Source organism: Micromonas pusilla (genome assembly GCF_000151265.4).
Source record: "Micromonas pusilla CCMP1545 genomic scaffold MICPUCscaffold_16, whole genome shotgun sequence".
NCBI classification, from domain to species: domain Eukaryota; kingdom Viridiplantae; phylum Chlorophyta; class Mamiellophyceae; order Mamiellales; family Mamiellaceae; genus Micromonas; species Micromonas pusilla.
The window spans coordinates 573,322-589,352 of record NW_003315897.1 but is presented as its reverse complement, the minus strand read 5'-3'; the positions used below and the strand labels follow the sequence as shown (position 1 = coordinate 589,352).

Below are 16,031 nucleotides of genomic sequence, written 5' to 3'. Positions count from 1 at the left end.
CTTCTGCGAATTTATTTTTGCTTTCGAGTTCTATCTTGAACGTTATTTGTTCGATTACGCTGCAAGCATATCTTGGAGTGTTGGGTCTGATTGTCGCAAACTGTTTAACGATGTCTGCGCGCATATTTTACGCGATTTATTACATACTTCGCGTGCGCTTAAAAGGAGCGAGGTTCTTAGTCCTTGAGGATTTACTTCCGCGAATAGAAGTTTTCAGCGTTCTCTTCTTTACATCTGTTGGAACCGTCTTTACGTCTTCGCTTGATGCTTGGATTCATCTCGGCGGCGGGGTTCTCGCTCTTGGCTTAATTGGCGCAGTTCTTTGGTTGCGGGAATCGTCGTCGTTCACAAAGCTCAAGGACTTAAAGCGACGAAAGACAGAGTAAAAAACATGCTCTTTGCTAGGTCTCAAACTAGACTTATAATAGAAATTTTAGAATACTTCCTTCACACTCGCGGAAGCGTTTCCTCTTCTTCGTCTGCTTGTAATCTAAAGAATGCACGATCCATTGACGAGACCTCCGCTTGCCGAGCTGCGCCTTCGAGCGTTTCTTCCAGAATAAGTCCCTTCGTTTCTTGTAAGACTGTTGCAGCCGCGAAAAAATCTCGTCGTCCCAACCGTACGGTTGGGACGACGAGATTTTTTCGAGAGAGAAAAAAATCTCGTACACGCTCGTGACCAAATACGCATAGAGGGCATCCTCGTACTGTATCGCTGACCGTTACCCAAGTTTTTTTGGGTTTCTCGACTCGCGTCATCGGTTTCGCGTCGACGAGTGTAACGAGCGACGCGACGAGTGAGGAATCTCCAAGCGTCGTTCTTCACCTTTCTTCGACAGGTGTCCACTTCATTCAGATCTCGTACGCGCCGCGTCGCCTCTCGCCCCCGCCTCGCGCGCGCGCCGCGCGTCATGAGCTACTACCCGTGCGCGCCCGCGGCGAACACGACGTACTACGCGTACAACGCGCAGCCGCCGGCGGAGTACGTCGTCGTGCAGCAGCAGCAGCCGGTCGCGCAGGCGTACGGGTACGCGCAACAACCGCAGCAACCGGTCGCGCAGGCCGCGGCGCCGTCCGAACCGAAGAAGAAAGGGTTCATGTCGAAGATGACGGACAAGGCGTCGAAGATCGTGGACCACGCCATGGAGGTGGGCGTCACCGGCGCCGCGAGCGCGCTCGGGGGGAAGGCGTCGTACCTCGCTTCCATGATGGCCGCGGGAGGGACGACCAAGTACTGGAAAAAACTCTTCGCGCCGCCTCCGGAGGACGTGCTGAGGGACACGTTCGGGTGCCACCTCATGCAGGGGGATAACGACCTCGTCCCGGGCGTTTTATTCGTCTCCGACTTCGCCGTGTGCTTCTCGAGCGACGTCGCGCAGAAGCCGAACCGGAACACGGACCACCCGGGAGGCTACCTGAAGATCATCTTTCCGATCGATCACACGGAGACGATGCAGGCGCGTCCCATACACTGGTCCCCATACGACCGCGTTGGCGTGGTGAACGCCGATCCTTAAGGAATTTTCCCAGCGTGTCTCTCCGCCCAGCCATCGCTTTCAAACCCCGCCCTCGGCGCCTTTCAACTCCGCTTCTGACGCCTATGAACTCCACCCCGACGTTCGCTCGTATGGAACGACCCCGCAGCCGCACTCGGACGCGCAGTCCGGGGACCAGTGGCTCGGGATCATCATGCTGAACAAAGGGCAGTTCTGGTTCAAAGGGTTCATCGAGTACGACCTCGCGATGAAGCGTCTGACCGAGGTGACGCAGAGGTACGCGGAGATCAAGGCGAAGTCGATGGCGGCGGCGCCGAGCGCGCCGCCGGCGCCGACGATGGTGACGATGGCCGGTCCGGTGACGTGCATCCCGATGCCCGTGCACACGGCGCATTAGCGACGCGTCGGAGGACGAGTAGATGTAAAGTTGTTAGATGTTGTTATCATACCCTCAACAAACACATGCTACTGTAAATAAACCGCGCGAGCGAGTGATGAGTCATCATGTCAGTCGTCAGCGTCTCTTCTTTTTGTTCTTCGCCGCCAACGCGGCTTCCTCCGCGGCGACGCGAATCGCCTCCAGCTCCTCCGGCGTCTTGATCCGCGGCAACCGCGCCGCCGACCGCGCGAGAAGGTCGCCCTCGAACGCCCCCGCGGCTCTCCTCGGGGTCACGCGCTTCGCGTCCTCCTCGTTCAGCTCCAGAAGCGTCGCCGCGAGCGCGGGGGGAATCAGCGGAAGACCCGGGAACGACGCCGGCGCGGGCGGCGGCATCGGCGCCGTCGGCCGCGGCTTCTCCTTCTTCTTCTTCTCGCCCTTTTCACCCTTGTCCTTGCCGCCCTTCTTCTCGCCCTTGGAGTCGCCCTTCCCGGTCTTACTTAGGTCCTTAGGCTCTTCCTTCTCTTCCTCCTCGAGCAGATCCGCCGGCGGCGTCCACACCGCGTCGGCGGGCTCCTCTCCCGCCTCGACGCGCGCGTTGAACGCCGCGAGCTCCTCGGCGCGTCGACGCTCGCGCTCCGCCTTAGGGTCGTTCCATACAAAGCGACGTCGGGGTGGATTTGAAAGGCGTCAGTCGGAGTTGAAAGGCGCCGAGGGCGGGGATTGAAACCGAGGGATGGGCGGAGAGATGCGCCGGGCAAAGTTCTTAAGGATCGGCGTTCACCACGCGAACGCGGCCGTATGGGGACCAGTGTGAGATATAACGCGCCTTCTCCGCGAGCGCTATCCCGACCGGGTCCGGGTCGTCGAGCGCGAAATCGGAGCGCATGAAGAGCGTCTCGAACGCGGGGTACGTCAGCGTCGCCCAGTCGTCCTCGCCCGGCGGGTCGCAGCCTTCCTCGAGAGGCGGATTCGGCGGGTCGCCGGGCGCCGCCGGCGGCGGCGGCGGCGGGCACAGGTTGAGGATCGTCTCGCGTTCGTAGTGCCAGCACGTCCCGGCGATTTCTTCGAGCGTTTTCGCCGCGTCGAAGGCTCTGCGGTGGGGCGATGCCAGCGTAGTTGTACAAAAAAAAAGCATTCATCGGTCAGTCGTGAGGGATCAGAGCAGCGATCAAACGGCGAAACCGACGCGACGAGAGGCGGGTGCAAAAAGAAAACGTGCGTGATGAGCAGACTAATGAGAACGCGCCTGACCGTCGCGGCGCCGTCGGGGTTGACCTTCTTCCAGTAAAACGACCTCAGGAGATCCTCCTCCGCGTCCATCGCGGCCATCTCGCGCGCGAAGCTCTCCCAGCGCGATTGGTGCGCGAGCGTCCACGCCTCGAGCGCGGGGGAGACGTCGTTGTCGTCGGGCGCGCGATCCGCGAGCGCGGCGTCGCCGGGCGCGCGCCGCGGCGCCGCCCACGTCTCCCCCTCGCCCGCCTCAATCTTGAACGGGTGCAGCTGCCGCGCGCGGTCCGCGCGGAGCTTCGAAGCGCGTCGCGTCAAGAACGCGTCGCGCTCCTCGTCGCCCTTCGTGAAGCGCATCTGGTGCGGCTCGATCTTCAGTCGCTCGAAGACGTCCGGGCCGAAAAAGTCGAGCTCGAGAAACGCCGGAGACGTCCCGCCGGCGGCGCTCTCGACGAAATCCCACCCCGCTCCTTCGTCGCCGCCAGACAACGCCGGGACGTCGTCGTCGTCGATCGCGACGCCGTTCACGCGAAGGTTGCGGATCGAGCGCCACGGCGTCCGCGACGCCGCGGCGAAGATTTGCTTCGCGATGGACGCGCGCGCCGCCGCCTCCTCCGGAGGTCCCTCAATCAGATCCAACGCGTAGTGCATCGACATCGGCGACGGAATCTCCGGCGTCTTCTGCGCCTCGTTCCACGCCCTCTCCGCGGCGACGACCGGGTCGTCCTCAACGCGCGTCTCGTCGTCGTCGTCGTCGTCGTCGTAGTCATCGTCCGACGCGCTCTCGCCCGCGGCGGCGGCGGCTTCCCTCTTCGCCTTGGCCGCCGCCTTCTTCGCGAGTTTCTCCTCCTCCGCGACGCGCTTCGCCTCCATCGCCGCCTTCATCGCCTCTTCTCGCGCGTACGCCTTCGCCTCCGTCGCGGTCACGAGCGGGTAACACCCCAACCGGTCACACGCGTGCGCTTGCTCTAGGACGCGCAGGGACGACAACACCAGAGGCCAGTGATCGTCCGCGTCGTCGCACGGCGTGAACGCGGTAACCGCGGCTTCGCACCGCACCTCGGAGACGTCCAAGGCGTCGACGAGCGACACCGCGCGCGCGCACGTGAGCTTTCGGCCGCTCAGCGCGAGCCGCAGATCGCCGGTGTAACATCCGCCGTCGCCGGCGCGCGAGACGTACCCGACGCACGAGCCGCCGTTTCCGGCGGCGGATTTCGATAACGTCTCCGCAAAGGACGTTACCTCGTCGTCCGACAGCCACATCGCTTTTTGCGCCGGGGTCTCGATCGCAGGAAGAATCTTCGCGCGCGGGGTGGCGACGAAGTCTAGGGTCAGCATCCCGCGCTTCGGGACCCCGGTCTTCTTCCAGCCCGCGATCGTCGCGAGCGCGTCGGTCGCGAGCGTCCCGTCGAGCTTCATCCATCGAACGTTCACCGGCGGAGGCACCTCGACGTATTCCTTCTTCTTCTCTTTCGCGATCTCCGCTTTTTCCTTCTCGCGCTTTAGGTGCGCCGCGCGATCGTCGTGCGCGGCGCAAACGAGCTTCGTCGCGGTCAACCGATCGCATCGCAGCGCGAGGTTCAGCGCGTGATACCCCGTCGGGTTCCACGACGTGAACGGCGCGAAGTGCGGCGCGCCGACGCGGCGCAAGTAAGCGCCCTGCTCGTCCGCGGTGAGCGCGTCGGGGTGGAGTTGAAAGGCGTCAGATGGAGTTGAAAGGCGTCGAGGACGGGGATTGAAAGCGAGGTGTGTGCGGAGAGAAACGACGGGCAAAGTCCTTAAGGATCGGCGTTCACCACGCCAACGCGGTCGTATGGGGACCAGTGTGAGATAGAACGCGCCTGCTCATCCGCGGTGAGCGCGTCGAGGATGGCGTCGAGGCCGCCCTTTTTCGTCGACGCCACGGTCCGCGGCGCCACCGTCGCCGCCGCCTCCACGCGCGTCTCCCCGTGCTCGATCGCGCGCACGAGCGTCGCCGCATCACAACTGCTTCGATACATAGCTCAGGCCGCTCCAAGAGCGATCATTACGTCTGGTATGAGCTCCACGGCTGCTGGTCTCACTGTTTCAATTGCAAATGCTGACAGCAGGGCAAACTGCTCAATCGAAGCCGGCGCCCTTGCTCTTGCGGATGGAGGACTTTGCTGTATCGACGAATTTGGCTTCATACGGCCTGGTGAACTCACTGCAATTCATGAGGCAATGGAACAACAGACTCTTTCATTTGCGAAAGGAAGAGTGGTCGCTACGCTGCAGACCCGTTGCGCTGTCGTGGGCGCTTGTAATACAAAAGGTTTTGCACATAGTCTGTCTGCTTCTCTTGTCACGAGTACATCTTTCTCACAGCCACTTCTTTCTCGCTTTGACTGTGTAATGATTCTTTCAGATGATCGGAATGAAGATGCAGATCGCTTGCTTTCGACTCACATGATCTCACTTCACAGCACCGGCACGTCAAATGAACAAATTGGAAAACGAAACTTGCAGACTGAAACAGTTCTGAAAACGGCAAAACTAAAACTGGATTTATTCACGGCGGAACCATCCAGTTCTGAGCATGAGTCGATACGACATGATTTTGAAGACATTAAAGACGACACTGAAGCACGCTCTACTAGACCTAAGTTGTGGCCCCTTGATCGAATTCGGTCCTATATCGCACTTGTGCGTTCTAATATTGATCCGGCTATTTCTACTGAGGCTGAAGCTCTTTTGCGAGGTTATTACCAGATGCAGCGCCGGAAAAAGGAAAACATCTCGGGGCACCCAACCATTCGTTTACTTGAAAGTTTGATTCGTTTGACACAAGCACACGCGCGACTATTGTGGATGGACATGGCGACAGAGCGAGACGTGGTGGTTGCTGTGAGTCTTGTCGAGAATTCGTTCTCTCAGCCGTTAACTTCAAAGTCTGCACAAGATCCCACTCTCTATTTTAGAGGTTTTGTTTCAGACCAGGAAACTCACCAACAGAAGTTGCAACTTCTACAACGAATCAGCGCGATCGCGCGGCGAGCGCGATGGCGGCGAGGCGCTCGCGCGGCGTCATCGTCGGCGTGGAGACGTGATCGAGCGCGACTCGAAACGCCGCGTCCGACGCCGGCGCCGCCGCCGGGGACGCGTCCGCGCCGCGTCGCGTGACGACGTCCAAGGATAAGACGCCCTCCTCGGGAAGCGTCGCGTCGTCCGCCCAGCCCATGCCTATCGGATCCCGGCGCACGGGGACGCCCTCGTACCGGACGTTGACCACCGTCCCGGAGACCTTCTCTTCCAGCGCCAACGCGTCGAGCGCGACGCGGCGTTCGAGCGCGTGGTCCAATCGCAGGACGTATCGCCCGTCCGGGTTGGCGACGTCGAACGGCGCGTCGTCGTACGCGCTCGGGGGAGGCGGAGGCGGCGGCGGCGGCGGCGGCGCGTTCTTCCCCGTCGGCGGCGGCGGCGGCGCCTTCGCCGCGGCGGGCTTTCCTCCGCCCTTTTTCCCCTTGTTTTTCTCCTCCAGGCGCGCCTCCTCCGCTCTTCGCGCGGCGGCGACGACGTCCGCCTCGATGGACGATAACCGCGCGCCCTCGAGCGTTACCAGGAGCGGAGCTTTCTTCCCCGCGGCCGTTTTATTCCGCGCGTTCGCCGCGTTCACGATGGCGTCGATCGCCTTGCGCGACGTCGGATTGCGTCCGACGTGGAGCGACTCGAGGCTTTCGTTTCGCGACAGAGACGCGGCGACGGCGGCGGCGCCGCGCTCGCCCATCCTCGTCGCGCTCAGGTCCAAGGACTTGAGCTCGACCTCGCCGCCGAGCATGAGCCCGATAGTTTCCGTCCCTTCGTCTTCCAGACCGTTGTGCGAGATGTCGAGGATGCGAATCGTCGCGTTGACTTTCACCAAGGCGGCGAAGCGCGCCGCGCATCGCGCGCCGAAATTGTTGCGACTGACGTTCAACTCGACGACGCCTTGGTTCTGGTCCACGCTCGACGCGAGCGCCGCGGACGTCAGCGGGCCGAGCTGATTCCTCGAGAGATCCAGCGATTTCACGCTCGAGTTATCCGCGAACACTTCCCCGAGCTTCGCGCCGCAGACGTCGTCGAGACCGACGTTCGAGAGCCGGAGCGTCGTCAACGCGCAGTGCGAATCTTTCAGTCGCCGAGCGCAGTTCGGATCCAACGCGTCTCGCAGCGCCTCGACGCCCGTCAGCTTCGGCCCCGGGTTATCGCTCAGGTCCAAATGCGTCAGCACGCTGTTGTGCGTCAGCCCGCGCGCGATCGCGACGAACCCGGCGTCGCGCACGTCGTTATCGCGCAGGTCGAGGCGCGTCAGCGAGACGCAGAGCGGATTTCTCAACGCGGCGGCGACGGCGGCGACGGCGGCGTCGCCGAGCGCGCGGTGCCGCAGCTCGCACCGGTCGCTGTCTGTCGCGAGCCCGCGCGTCGCGGCGGTCTGCGGGACGATCCCCGCGGCGCGACACGCGGCGACGTACGACTCCGCGGGGGTCGGGGGGACCGTCGCGGGTTCGATCCACTCGAGGCCGTGCGCGCGGTTCCAGTCGGCGCCGACGGCTTTTCGAGCGGGCGGCGGCGGCGGCGGCGGCGGCGGGGGAGGGGTCTCCTCGGCCGCCGGACGCGCTTCCTCCGCGGGGGTCTCCGCGGGATCCTCTTTGGTCGCGGTCGCGGTCGCGGTCGCGGTCGCGGCCGGCGCCGCCGGCGCCTCTTCCGCGGGGGTCTCCGCGGGCGCCGCCTCGGCGTCGTTCGCGTCGGCTTCCCGAGCGGCGGTCTCTTCCTCCGCCTTCGCCTCGGTCTCCTCGGTCGCCGCGTCCGCCGCCGCGGGCTCGGGCTCGGCGACTTCGGGCGCGTCCGCGTGGGCGACCTCTCTCGCGCTGTCGGCGTCGTCGTCGTCGGCGGCGGCGGCGACGACGACGTCCGCAGACGCGCCGCCGCCGCCGTCGTCGTCCTCGTCCGCCTTCCCCGCCTCCGCCGCCTCCGCCGCCGCCGCCGCCGCCGCTCGCTTCGCTTTCATCGTCGCGTGCATCTCCTCCATCGCCCTCTTCTGCTCCTCCTTCTCCCGCCGCGCCCTCTCCTTCGCGCTCTCCAGCCTGATCGCCGCCGCGCGCTCCGCGAACGCGCGCTTGTACCCAGCCTCGACGGCCCGTAACACCCGGTCGCGCGGCCACGCGCGTAACCGCGCGTGAAGAAGCTCGTTGTTGAACGTTCGCTGCGCGCTTCGCTTCGCGTTCGCGTGGAGCTTCGCGCGCGCGTCCTTGGTCATGAACGCCAGCGCGTCGTGCGTTTGCGTTTGCGTTTGCGTTTGCGACGAGGACGATGACGAGGCGGCCGCGGCGGCGCCGCTGGAACCGCGCGAGGGGTCGATCGCCGCCGTCGCGCGTCGCAGCTCTTCCTCCATCAACGATGGAAATCGCAACTTGGCGTCTCGCCAAAACTCGCGTTCTCTTCGGTCCACGTACGCCTGCGCGGCGTCTCTGACTTCCTTGTTGAGGATCTCCGCGCCGACGGCCAGGTGCGCGTCCGCGTCGTCGTCCGTCTCGGAATCCGGCGGGTTCGATCCTCCTCCTCCGCCCTCGAACGAGGACGACCTGATGAGACTCCGTCCCGGCCCAACGCCCGAGGCTCCGATTCCGCCGAAGGACTTCTTCCTGCCGAGCGCTCCCCCCGCGCCGCCGCCCGCGCGCCCGTCGTCGCTCCCCGCGATGGCGTCGTCCGCGTCGCGGTTCCCGTACGCGGGCTCGCCGCGCGTCGCGTCGGGCGCGAGCTCGGAGGCGAAGATGCGCGCCGCCTCGGCGCGCACGGCGACGACGACGCGAGTCTCCGACTCGGTCGGATCGCGCGTCCTCACGCGGAGCTTCTGTCGCAGGGACGAGACCGAGGCGTCGTAGGCGGCGGACTTCACGAGCTCGGGGTCGACGACCGCGTCCGCGGCGGCGGCGTCGTCGCCGTCCGCGCCGGAACCCATCGCGATCCCGAGCGCGGCGATCGATTCCGGAGAAGCCTCGGCGTCCGCGTCCGTCGTCCTACGCGACTACTACGATTCTTCGCGTCGAGGATGAATGAAACGAATCCACGACTACGACGAACGAATCGCGCGCGTCGACGCGACCGCGCGACGCGACCGCGCGCTCGTATCGACGCGAAGGCGCGTCTCCGCGATCGCGCGCGAGTCCTCTCGGCGTCGTCCTCGCGCGCGCGCGTCGTGCGAGGCCGTCCGCGCGCGTCGGTATGCGGCGGTATGCGGCGAGGCGACGAGAGCCAAAATTGGAAGGCGTCCGCGTCCGCCTCGTCGAGGTCAGCTCTAGCTCTTCGCTCGAGCGAGCGCGAGCGCGAGCAGCAGCGCTGCGAGTCTCGGAGAATCATTCCACGACACGCGGCGGCGGCAGCGGGGCGACGACGGCGCGACGACGCGGATCGGTCGCGCGGAGACCGCGGACGCGATCGTCTCCGCGACTCGCCACCGCAGCGCGACGATCCCGGCGCGCGCGCGGGAGCGGGCGGGACCCGTCGTTCGTCGCGACGAAAGAGGAGGCGGCGCGGGCGGCACCGCGTCGTCCGCATCGAATCTGATCGCGAGGAGGCCGCCGAACGATGCGCAACCTCGTCGCGTCGTCGTACGCGCGATGGCGCGTCCCGCTCGCCCCCGACCCGGAGTCCCCCGACGGCGCGCTCGAGACCGTCGTCGCGCACTGCCACGACGCGGACGCGGGCGTCGCGTACGTCGTCACGAGCGCGTGTAACCTCTACGGCGTGGAGACGCGAATGGGATCGGGTAAATGCGTTCTCGAGATGACACTCGTGACGCCGCCGCGCTCCTCCTCGGACGCGGACGCGGACGCGATCGACGCGGAACCCCCCGCGCTGCCGCGTCGCGCGGACTGCGTCGCCGCGGAGCACGTCGTCGAGCTCGGCGGGCTCTGCCTCGCGATGGCGTCCGGCGAGCTCCTCGTCGTCGCGCCGGAGGATGGCGATGGCGACGACGCGATCGACGCGCGTTCGACGCCGTGGGCGACGGAATGCGTGGGGGAGGTGAGGAGCGGTCTGCGCGCGATGCGATGGTGCCCGGACGGGGAGATCCTCGCGCTCGTCACCGGCGCGAACACGATCGTGTGCATGACGAAGGATTTCTTCGTCCTCGCGGAGGCGCCCATCGGCGGCGGTTGCGGCGGCGGCGGCGGCGGCGGCGGTGAGACTGCTTCCCATACGACCCCGTTCGCGTTGTGAACTTCATTCCTTAAGGACTTTTCCCGTCGTCACTCTTCACCCGCGCTTCCCTTTCAACGTTTGACCGGTGAGACGTTCGACTGACCGATCGCTTCACCCACGCAGGCGGCGGCGGCGGCGGCGGCGAGAAGACGACGACGACGCCTCTCGCGTGCGACGGCGCTGCGCTGAGCTGGCGCGGCGACGGGCAGTTCCTCGCGTCCGTGTCGTTCGCTCGCGCCGGCGACGGCGACGGCGACGGCGCCGACGCCTCCGTCGCGGCGCCGGAGATGAAGGTGTGGGGAAGGGAGGATCTCGAGCTGCACTCCGCGGGGGAGAAGACGAAGTCGCCGTTGGCCACCGGCGGCGGCGGCGGCGGCGGCGCGACGACCCCGGCGCGACCGCCGCTCGCGTGGCAGCCGCGCGGCGCGCTCCTCGCCGCCGCGATCGCGAACGAGGTCGTCTTCTTCGAGAGGAACGGCCTCCTGCGCGGCGGGTTCGAGCTCCCGAGCGAGGGCGTCGGCGTTACCGTGACGCGGCTCGCGTGGTCGAAAGACTCGAATTTTCTCGCGGTGGTCGTCGCCAAGGCGCCCGACGCCCACGACGACGCGGAAGACGACGTCGCCGAACACGACGACGAATACGAAGACGACCGCTCCCCGAGCCGTCGTCGCCGCCGCCGCCGCCGCGCGTCGCGCAGCGGCGTCGCCGGCTCTAGCGTCCAAATCTGGACGCGCGGGAACATGCACTGGTACCTCAAGCGCGAACGCGCGTACGGCGTCGAAGAGGGCGTCGTCCACGTCGAGTGGGACGACGACGACGCGACGCTTCTTCGCGTCGTCACCGCCGCCGGCGCGATCGAAACCCACGCCCACTCGCAAGACGTGGACGTCTCCCTCGCCGCGACCGTCGCGGTGATCGACGGCCCGCGCGTGCTCGTGACGCCCCTCGCGCGGACGCCGACGCCGCCCCCGTTGGCGGCGGCGACGTGTACGGTGCGTTCTATACACTGGTTCCCATACGACCGCGTTGGCGAGGTGAACGCCGATCCTTAAGGACTTTGCCCGGCGCATCTTTCCGCCCACCCCTCGCGTTCAATCCCCGACCTCGACGCCTTCAACTCCACCTGACGCCTTTGAACTCCGCCCCGACGTTCGCTTGTATGGAACGACCCTAAGTTCCCCGCGCCCGTCGTCGAGTGCTCGTGGCAGCCGCCGTGTGGCGCGGACGCCGCCGACGGCGACGGCGACCCGGAACGGCTCCTCGCGCTCCTCAGCGACGGGACGCTCGGCGTCGTGTCATCGTGTCGGTCGACGGCGTGGGAAGAGACGTCGGAGGCGCTCGCGGATGAGACCGGAGACCTGGAGGGGCGCGGCGCGTCGGCGCTGCGAGGGACCGTCCTCGAGGGATCCGAGGCGCTCGGCGTGCTGACCAAAGGCGGCGGCGCGCTTCGGCATCTGTGCTGGCTCGACGCCGGCAGCGCGCTGCTCGCGCTCGACCGCTCGGACGCGCTCGATCACACCGCCGCGCTGTTGCTGCTCAAGTTCGAGCAAGAGTGCGACATCAGCGCCGGCGGCGTCGTCGTCGATCGAGACGTCGGGTGGAGGGTGTCGGTCGTCGCCGCCGCGGAGCTGCCCGCGTCCGCGGCGCGGATCACCCCCGCGGAGGGACCCTGCGGACGGGATATAGATCATAAAACGCGTCATCTTCGAGCGTTTTTGCAGCTGCAGAACGACGGCGGCGTGATGGAGGTCTCCGTCAGAGGCGACGCGATGGACGTGACGGCGGCGGCGTCGAGCGACGTCAGGTGCGTTCTGGGTACAAACGTCTTTCACCCATCGCTCGGATTCAATATTTGATCGCGTGGGTCCCTTTCAACTGACCGATGAACGAACTTTTTTTGTATGGAACGGCTCGCAGTCTGCCCGTCGTCTGCGCGCGCGCGAGAGCCATCCCCGCGCCGCCGGCTCCCCACGCGATCGGCTCCTCCCCCTCCGCCCCGCGCGCGCTGCTGATCGGCCTCGACGACGCCACCGGGACGCTGCGATGCGGGAGCCGGGTCGTCGCGAGGGACGTCCGATCGTTCGGCGTGCACTGGACCGCGCCGGGTGGCGGCGTCGCCGGCGGCGACGGCGACGACGACGACGCGGAGGCGTCGTGCTCGTACGCCGCCGCCGCGTACGCCGCGGGGGCGTGGGCGCGCGCGAGAGCCATCCCCGCGCCGCCGGCTCCCCACGCGATCGGCTCCTCCCCCTCCGCCCCGCGCGCGCTGCTGATCGGCCTCGACGACGCCACCGGGACGCTGCGATGCGGGAGCCGGGTCGTCGCGAGGGACGTCCGATCGTTCGGCGTGCACTGGACCGCGCCGGGTGGCGGCGTCGCCGGCGGCGACGGCGACGACGACGACGCGGAGGCGTCGTGCTCGTACGCCGCCGCCGCGTACGCCGCGGGGGCGTGGCTCGAGCGGATGGAGGCGGACGTGGGCGAGGGGGGGTTTGACGCGGAGGACGACTCAAGGCGCGCGGTCCCGAGGGTCGTGTACGTCACGCGAGGGGACGACCTTCGCGTCGCGGAGCTGCGCGAGATGGCGGGGGCGTCGGACGCCGCCGTTCGTCGTTCGGACACACACGTGTCCGACAAAACGGATACTATTGTCGGACATCATGGGACCCACGCGACCGCGGCGGGCGGCAAACGCGGCGCGAGCGTCGGCGTCGGCGGCGGCGTGTGCATGGACCAGCTGCACGTGTCGATGCGCGCGGCGATGCGTCCGGCGGACGCGGGGCGAGGCGCGGATTCGCGCGTGCGACGCGTGGAAGAGGTGAGACTGCTCCCCGTACGACCCCGTTCGCGTGGTGCACGTCGTTCCTTAAGGACTTTTCCCGTCGTCACTCCTTCAGACTGCTCCCCGTGCGACCCGATTCGTCGCGCGGTGTGCGCCGTTCCTCGAGGACGTTAAGGACTTCTTTCTCACTCCCTCGCTCGTCTCGTTTTACCCCGACCCGCGCTGCTGTTCGGTTTCAAGATTGGATCTGATCGCGAAGCCCGTCGACTGACTGATGAATTTTCGTTCGACCATCATCGCCCCAGGGCGCGCGCGTCGTCGCCGCGCCGCCGGGCGCCGCGTCGGTGTTTCTCCAGATGCCGCGGGGCAACCTCGAGTGCGTGACCCCGCGGTTCCTCGCGCTGCCCGCGATCGCGTCCGCGCTGAGGGACGAGCGCTTCGCCGCCGCCGCCGCGCTCGCCGCGCGGCATCGCGTGGACTTGAACCTGCTGGTGGACTACGGCACGTTCTATACACTGGTCCCCATACGACCGCGTTCGCGTGGTGAACGCCGATCCTTAAGGACTTTTCCCGGCGCATCTCTCCGCGCACCCATCGCTTTCAATCCCCGCCCGCGACGCCTTTCAACTCCGCTTCTGACGCCTTTCAACTCCACCCCAGGCTGGCCGAGGATGTTACGCCCGGCGACGGCTCAGAAATTCGTGACGGACGTCGACGACCCGGACGTGATCATGGAGCTCGTGGAGGCGCTGGACGCGCGGGACACGACCGCGCCGGGCGGGGTGTACGCGCACGTGCCGAAGGGAGGGGGAGGGGGTGTCGACGCCGCGACGACGGCGATGGCGAGTCTCGCGGTGCGCGACGGCGGCGACGACGGCGGCGGCGAGAACAAGATCGATAGGGTGTGCGCGGCGATCCGCGCCGCGGTGGAGGCGCGCGCGGCGGCGGCGGCGGCGACGTCGACGACGGCGGGCGATCGAGCGGACGACGCCGCCGAGGCACGCGACGCGGAAGCCGCAGCCGACGACGACGACGACGACGACGCCGACGCCCCGGAGCGGCGTTCGGAGCCTTCGCCTTCGCCTTCCGCCGCGCCCGCGCCCACTTTGCTGCACGACCGATGGGAGCTCGTGATGCTGTCCACGCACGCGCGCTCGGACCCGCCGAACCTCGGCGCCGCGCTCGCTCGCGTCCGCGCGCGCAGAGAGGCGGAGCTCGCGGCGACGCACGCGACGACGACGACGACGACGACGACGACGACGACGCCGAAATCGAAATCGACATCGATCGACTCCGCCGCGGCGCTGAAACACCTCATCGCCCTGACCGGCGGCGACGCGCTGTACGCCGCCGCGCTCGGGACGTACGACCTCTCCATCGCGTACCTCGTCGGTCAGCACGCGTCGATGGACCCCGGGGAGTACGTCGCTGATCTCCGCGCGCTGCAAGACGCGCCGCCAGATCTGCGCAACGCGGAGATCGATCGACGGTTAGGGCGGCACGAGAGCTGCGTGACGCACTTGCTGAAAGGCGGCGACGTGGAGGGCGCGTGCGAGGTCGCCGCGAAGCGGAGGCTCTTCCCGCACGCGCTCGCGACGGCGAAGACCCTCGCTCTCGACGCGGCGACCTCGGCGGCGGAGTTGAAAAAAACATCCGCCACCGCGGACGCGGACGCGGCCGCGCCCTCCTCCGACGACGTCGCGACGCTCGTCGCGAAAGCGTACGCGTCGCAGCTCAGCGACGAGCGCAAGCACGAGGACGCCGCCGTCGCGCTCCTCTCCGTGGGAGACCACGAAGGCGCGTTGCGAGCGTATCGCGACGCGCTCTGCTGGCGCCCCGCGCTCGCGCTCGCGGGCCGCATGGGCCTGTCCAAAAACGCGCGCCGCGACATCGCGGAGGAGCTGTGCGAGGCGCTCTCGAGCTTCGACCCCTCCGCGGCATCGCGCGTCGCGAGCGAGCACCTCGGCGACGTCGATCGCGCGGTGGATTTATGCTGCGCCGCGCGTGAGTGGCGGGAGTCGACGCGTCTCGCGTACGCGAACGATCGCGGCGACCTCGTGGACACCACGGTCGCGTACGCCGCCGCCGAGGCCGCGTCGCAGGCGCTGTCGGACGCGCGCGAGGTCCCGGGCCGCGCGGAGAAGTACCTCGCGCGGTTGAGGGATCTGAAACGTCGCCGCGTGGCGATGGCGGCGGCGACGACCGCCGGCGACGACGAGTGGGACGCGCGACGACCGGGCGGCGGCGGCGGCGGCGACGACGACGACGACGGCGCGTCCGAGGCGCCGTCGCTCGCGTCCGGGATGAGCGCGTACACGGACAGGACCGCGGGCGCGGCGACGGAGACGACCGGGCGTAGCGGCTCGAGCCTCGCGCCGTCGACGCGGGGCGGACGCCGAGGGCACCGGAAAGGCAAGACGCCGAAGCGGAAAAATTCGAAAGGGTTGCGCGCGGGCGGTCCGACGGAGGAGCGCGACCTCGCGACGCATCTTAGTAACGGCGGCGTGGCAACCGTTTTCATCGCCCCGCGCGCCCTGGAAGAGATCGGCGAGCTGTCTGAGCTGTTGATCCTCCTGGGGCACGCGGAGGACGCCGGGACGTTGCAGCGCGCGGTGAGCGCGGCGACGGCGGCGAACGACGACGCAGTCAGGGAGGCGAAACTGCGCCTCTCCGAGCTCGACGCGGAGGCTCTCGCGCGCGGGGAGCTCGCGGACGTCGTCGGCGATGAAGACGCGGCGAGGAAAGAGGCGGCGAAGGCGAAGGCTGCGGAGGGGCCGGCGCAGTGGAAGTGGGCGGTGTTGCGAGGCGGGGAGTGAAAAAACGGCTCAGTTTCGTGCGTTTTGTGGGCAGAAACCCTCTTCCATCCGCGCAGCGCGCCGCCAAAAAAAGCGAACCGCGTTCGTTCACATATCGAAACCTCGCCTGAGAAGAAACCGCAGCGCCGCGTCCG

General features: G+C 67.1%; 7 protein-coding genes across 7 annotated transcripts; 3 read left to right on the top strand and 4 right to left on the bottom strand.

The window, feature by feature from the left end:
• Positions 1 to 911: 911 nt before the first annotated feature.
• On the top strand, positions 912 to 1,968 carry MICPUCDRAFT_49134 (uncharacterized protein; the record flags this gene model as incomplete). The annotated part of the gene is made up of 2 exons (XM_003064207.1): positions 912 to 1,457; positions 1,645 to 1,968. 2 exons carry the CDS (start codon positions 912 to 914, stop codon positions 1,891 to 1,893), a joined length of 795 nt encoding a protein of 264 aa, XP_003064253.1. The 3' UTR covers positions 1,894 to 1,968.
• A 42-nt stretch (positions 1,969 to 2,010) lies between these two features.
• Positions 2,011 to 4,521, bottom strand: MICPUCDRAFT_54052 (uncharacterized protein; the record flags this gene model as incomplete). The annotated part of the gene is made up of 3 exons (XM_003064024.1): positions 2,011 to 2,514; positions 2,666 to 2,966; positions 3,062 to 4,521. 3 exons carry the CDS (start codon positions 4,519 to 4,521, stop codon positions 2,011 to 2,013), a joined length of 2,265 nt encoding a protein of 754 aa, XP_003064070.1.
• A 450-nt stretch (positions 4,522 to 4,971) lies between these two features.
• Positions 4,972 to 5,979, top strand: MICPUCDRAFT_36911 (uncharacterized protein; the record flags this gene model as incomplete). Its single annotated transcript, XM_003064206.1, has 1 exon — positions 4,972 to 5,979. A coding segment is annotated over one exon (1,008 nt), but the record flags the coding sequence as incomplete, so codon positions are not given.
• A 796-nt stretch (positions 5,980 to 6,775) lies between these two features.
• MICPUCDRAFT_5563 (uncharacterized protein) lies at positions 6,776 to 7,579 on the bottom strand (the record flags this gene model as incomplete). The annotated part of the gene is made up of 1 exon (XM_003064023.1): positions 6,776 to 7,579. A coding segment is annotated over one exon (804 nt), but the record flags the coding sequence as incomplete, so codon positions are not given.
• On the bottom strand, positions 7,570 to 9,319 carry MICPUCDRAFT_66371 (uncharacterized protein; the record flags this gene model as incomplete). The annotated part of the gene is made up of 1 exon (XM_003064022.1): positions 7,570 to 9,319. A coding segment is annotated over exon 1 (1,489 nt), but the record flags the coding sequence as incomplete, so codon positions are not given.
• Positions 9,320 to 11,515: 2,196 nt separating this feature from the next.
• On the bottom strand, positions 11,516 to 12,297 carry MICPUCDRAFT_66370 (uncharacterized protein). Its single transcript, XM_003064021.1, has 2 exons — positions 12,217 to 12,297; positions 11,516 to 12,103 (listed from the first exon to the last, which is right to left on the bottom strand). The coding sequence occupies exon 2, from the start codon at positions 12,000 to 12,002 to the stop codon at positions 11,595 to 11,597; it is 408 nt and encodes a 135-aa protein (XP_003064067.1). The 5' UTR covers positions 12,003 to 12,103; positions 12,217 to 12,297; the 3' UTR covers positions 11,516 to 11,594.
• A 1,140-nt stretch (positions 12,298 to 13,437) lies between these two features.
• On the top strand, positions 13,438 to 15,754 carry MICPUCDRAFT_66369 (uncharacterized protein; the record flags this gene model as incomplete). Its single annotated transcript, XM_003064205.1, has 1 exon — positions 13,438 to 15,754. A coding segment is annotated over one exon (2,317 nt), but the record flags the coding sequence as incomplete, so codon positions are not given.
• Between the last annotated feature and the right edge of the window lie 277 nt (positions 15,755 to 16,031).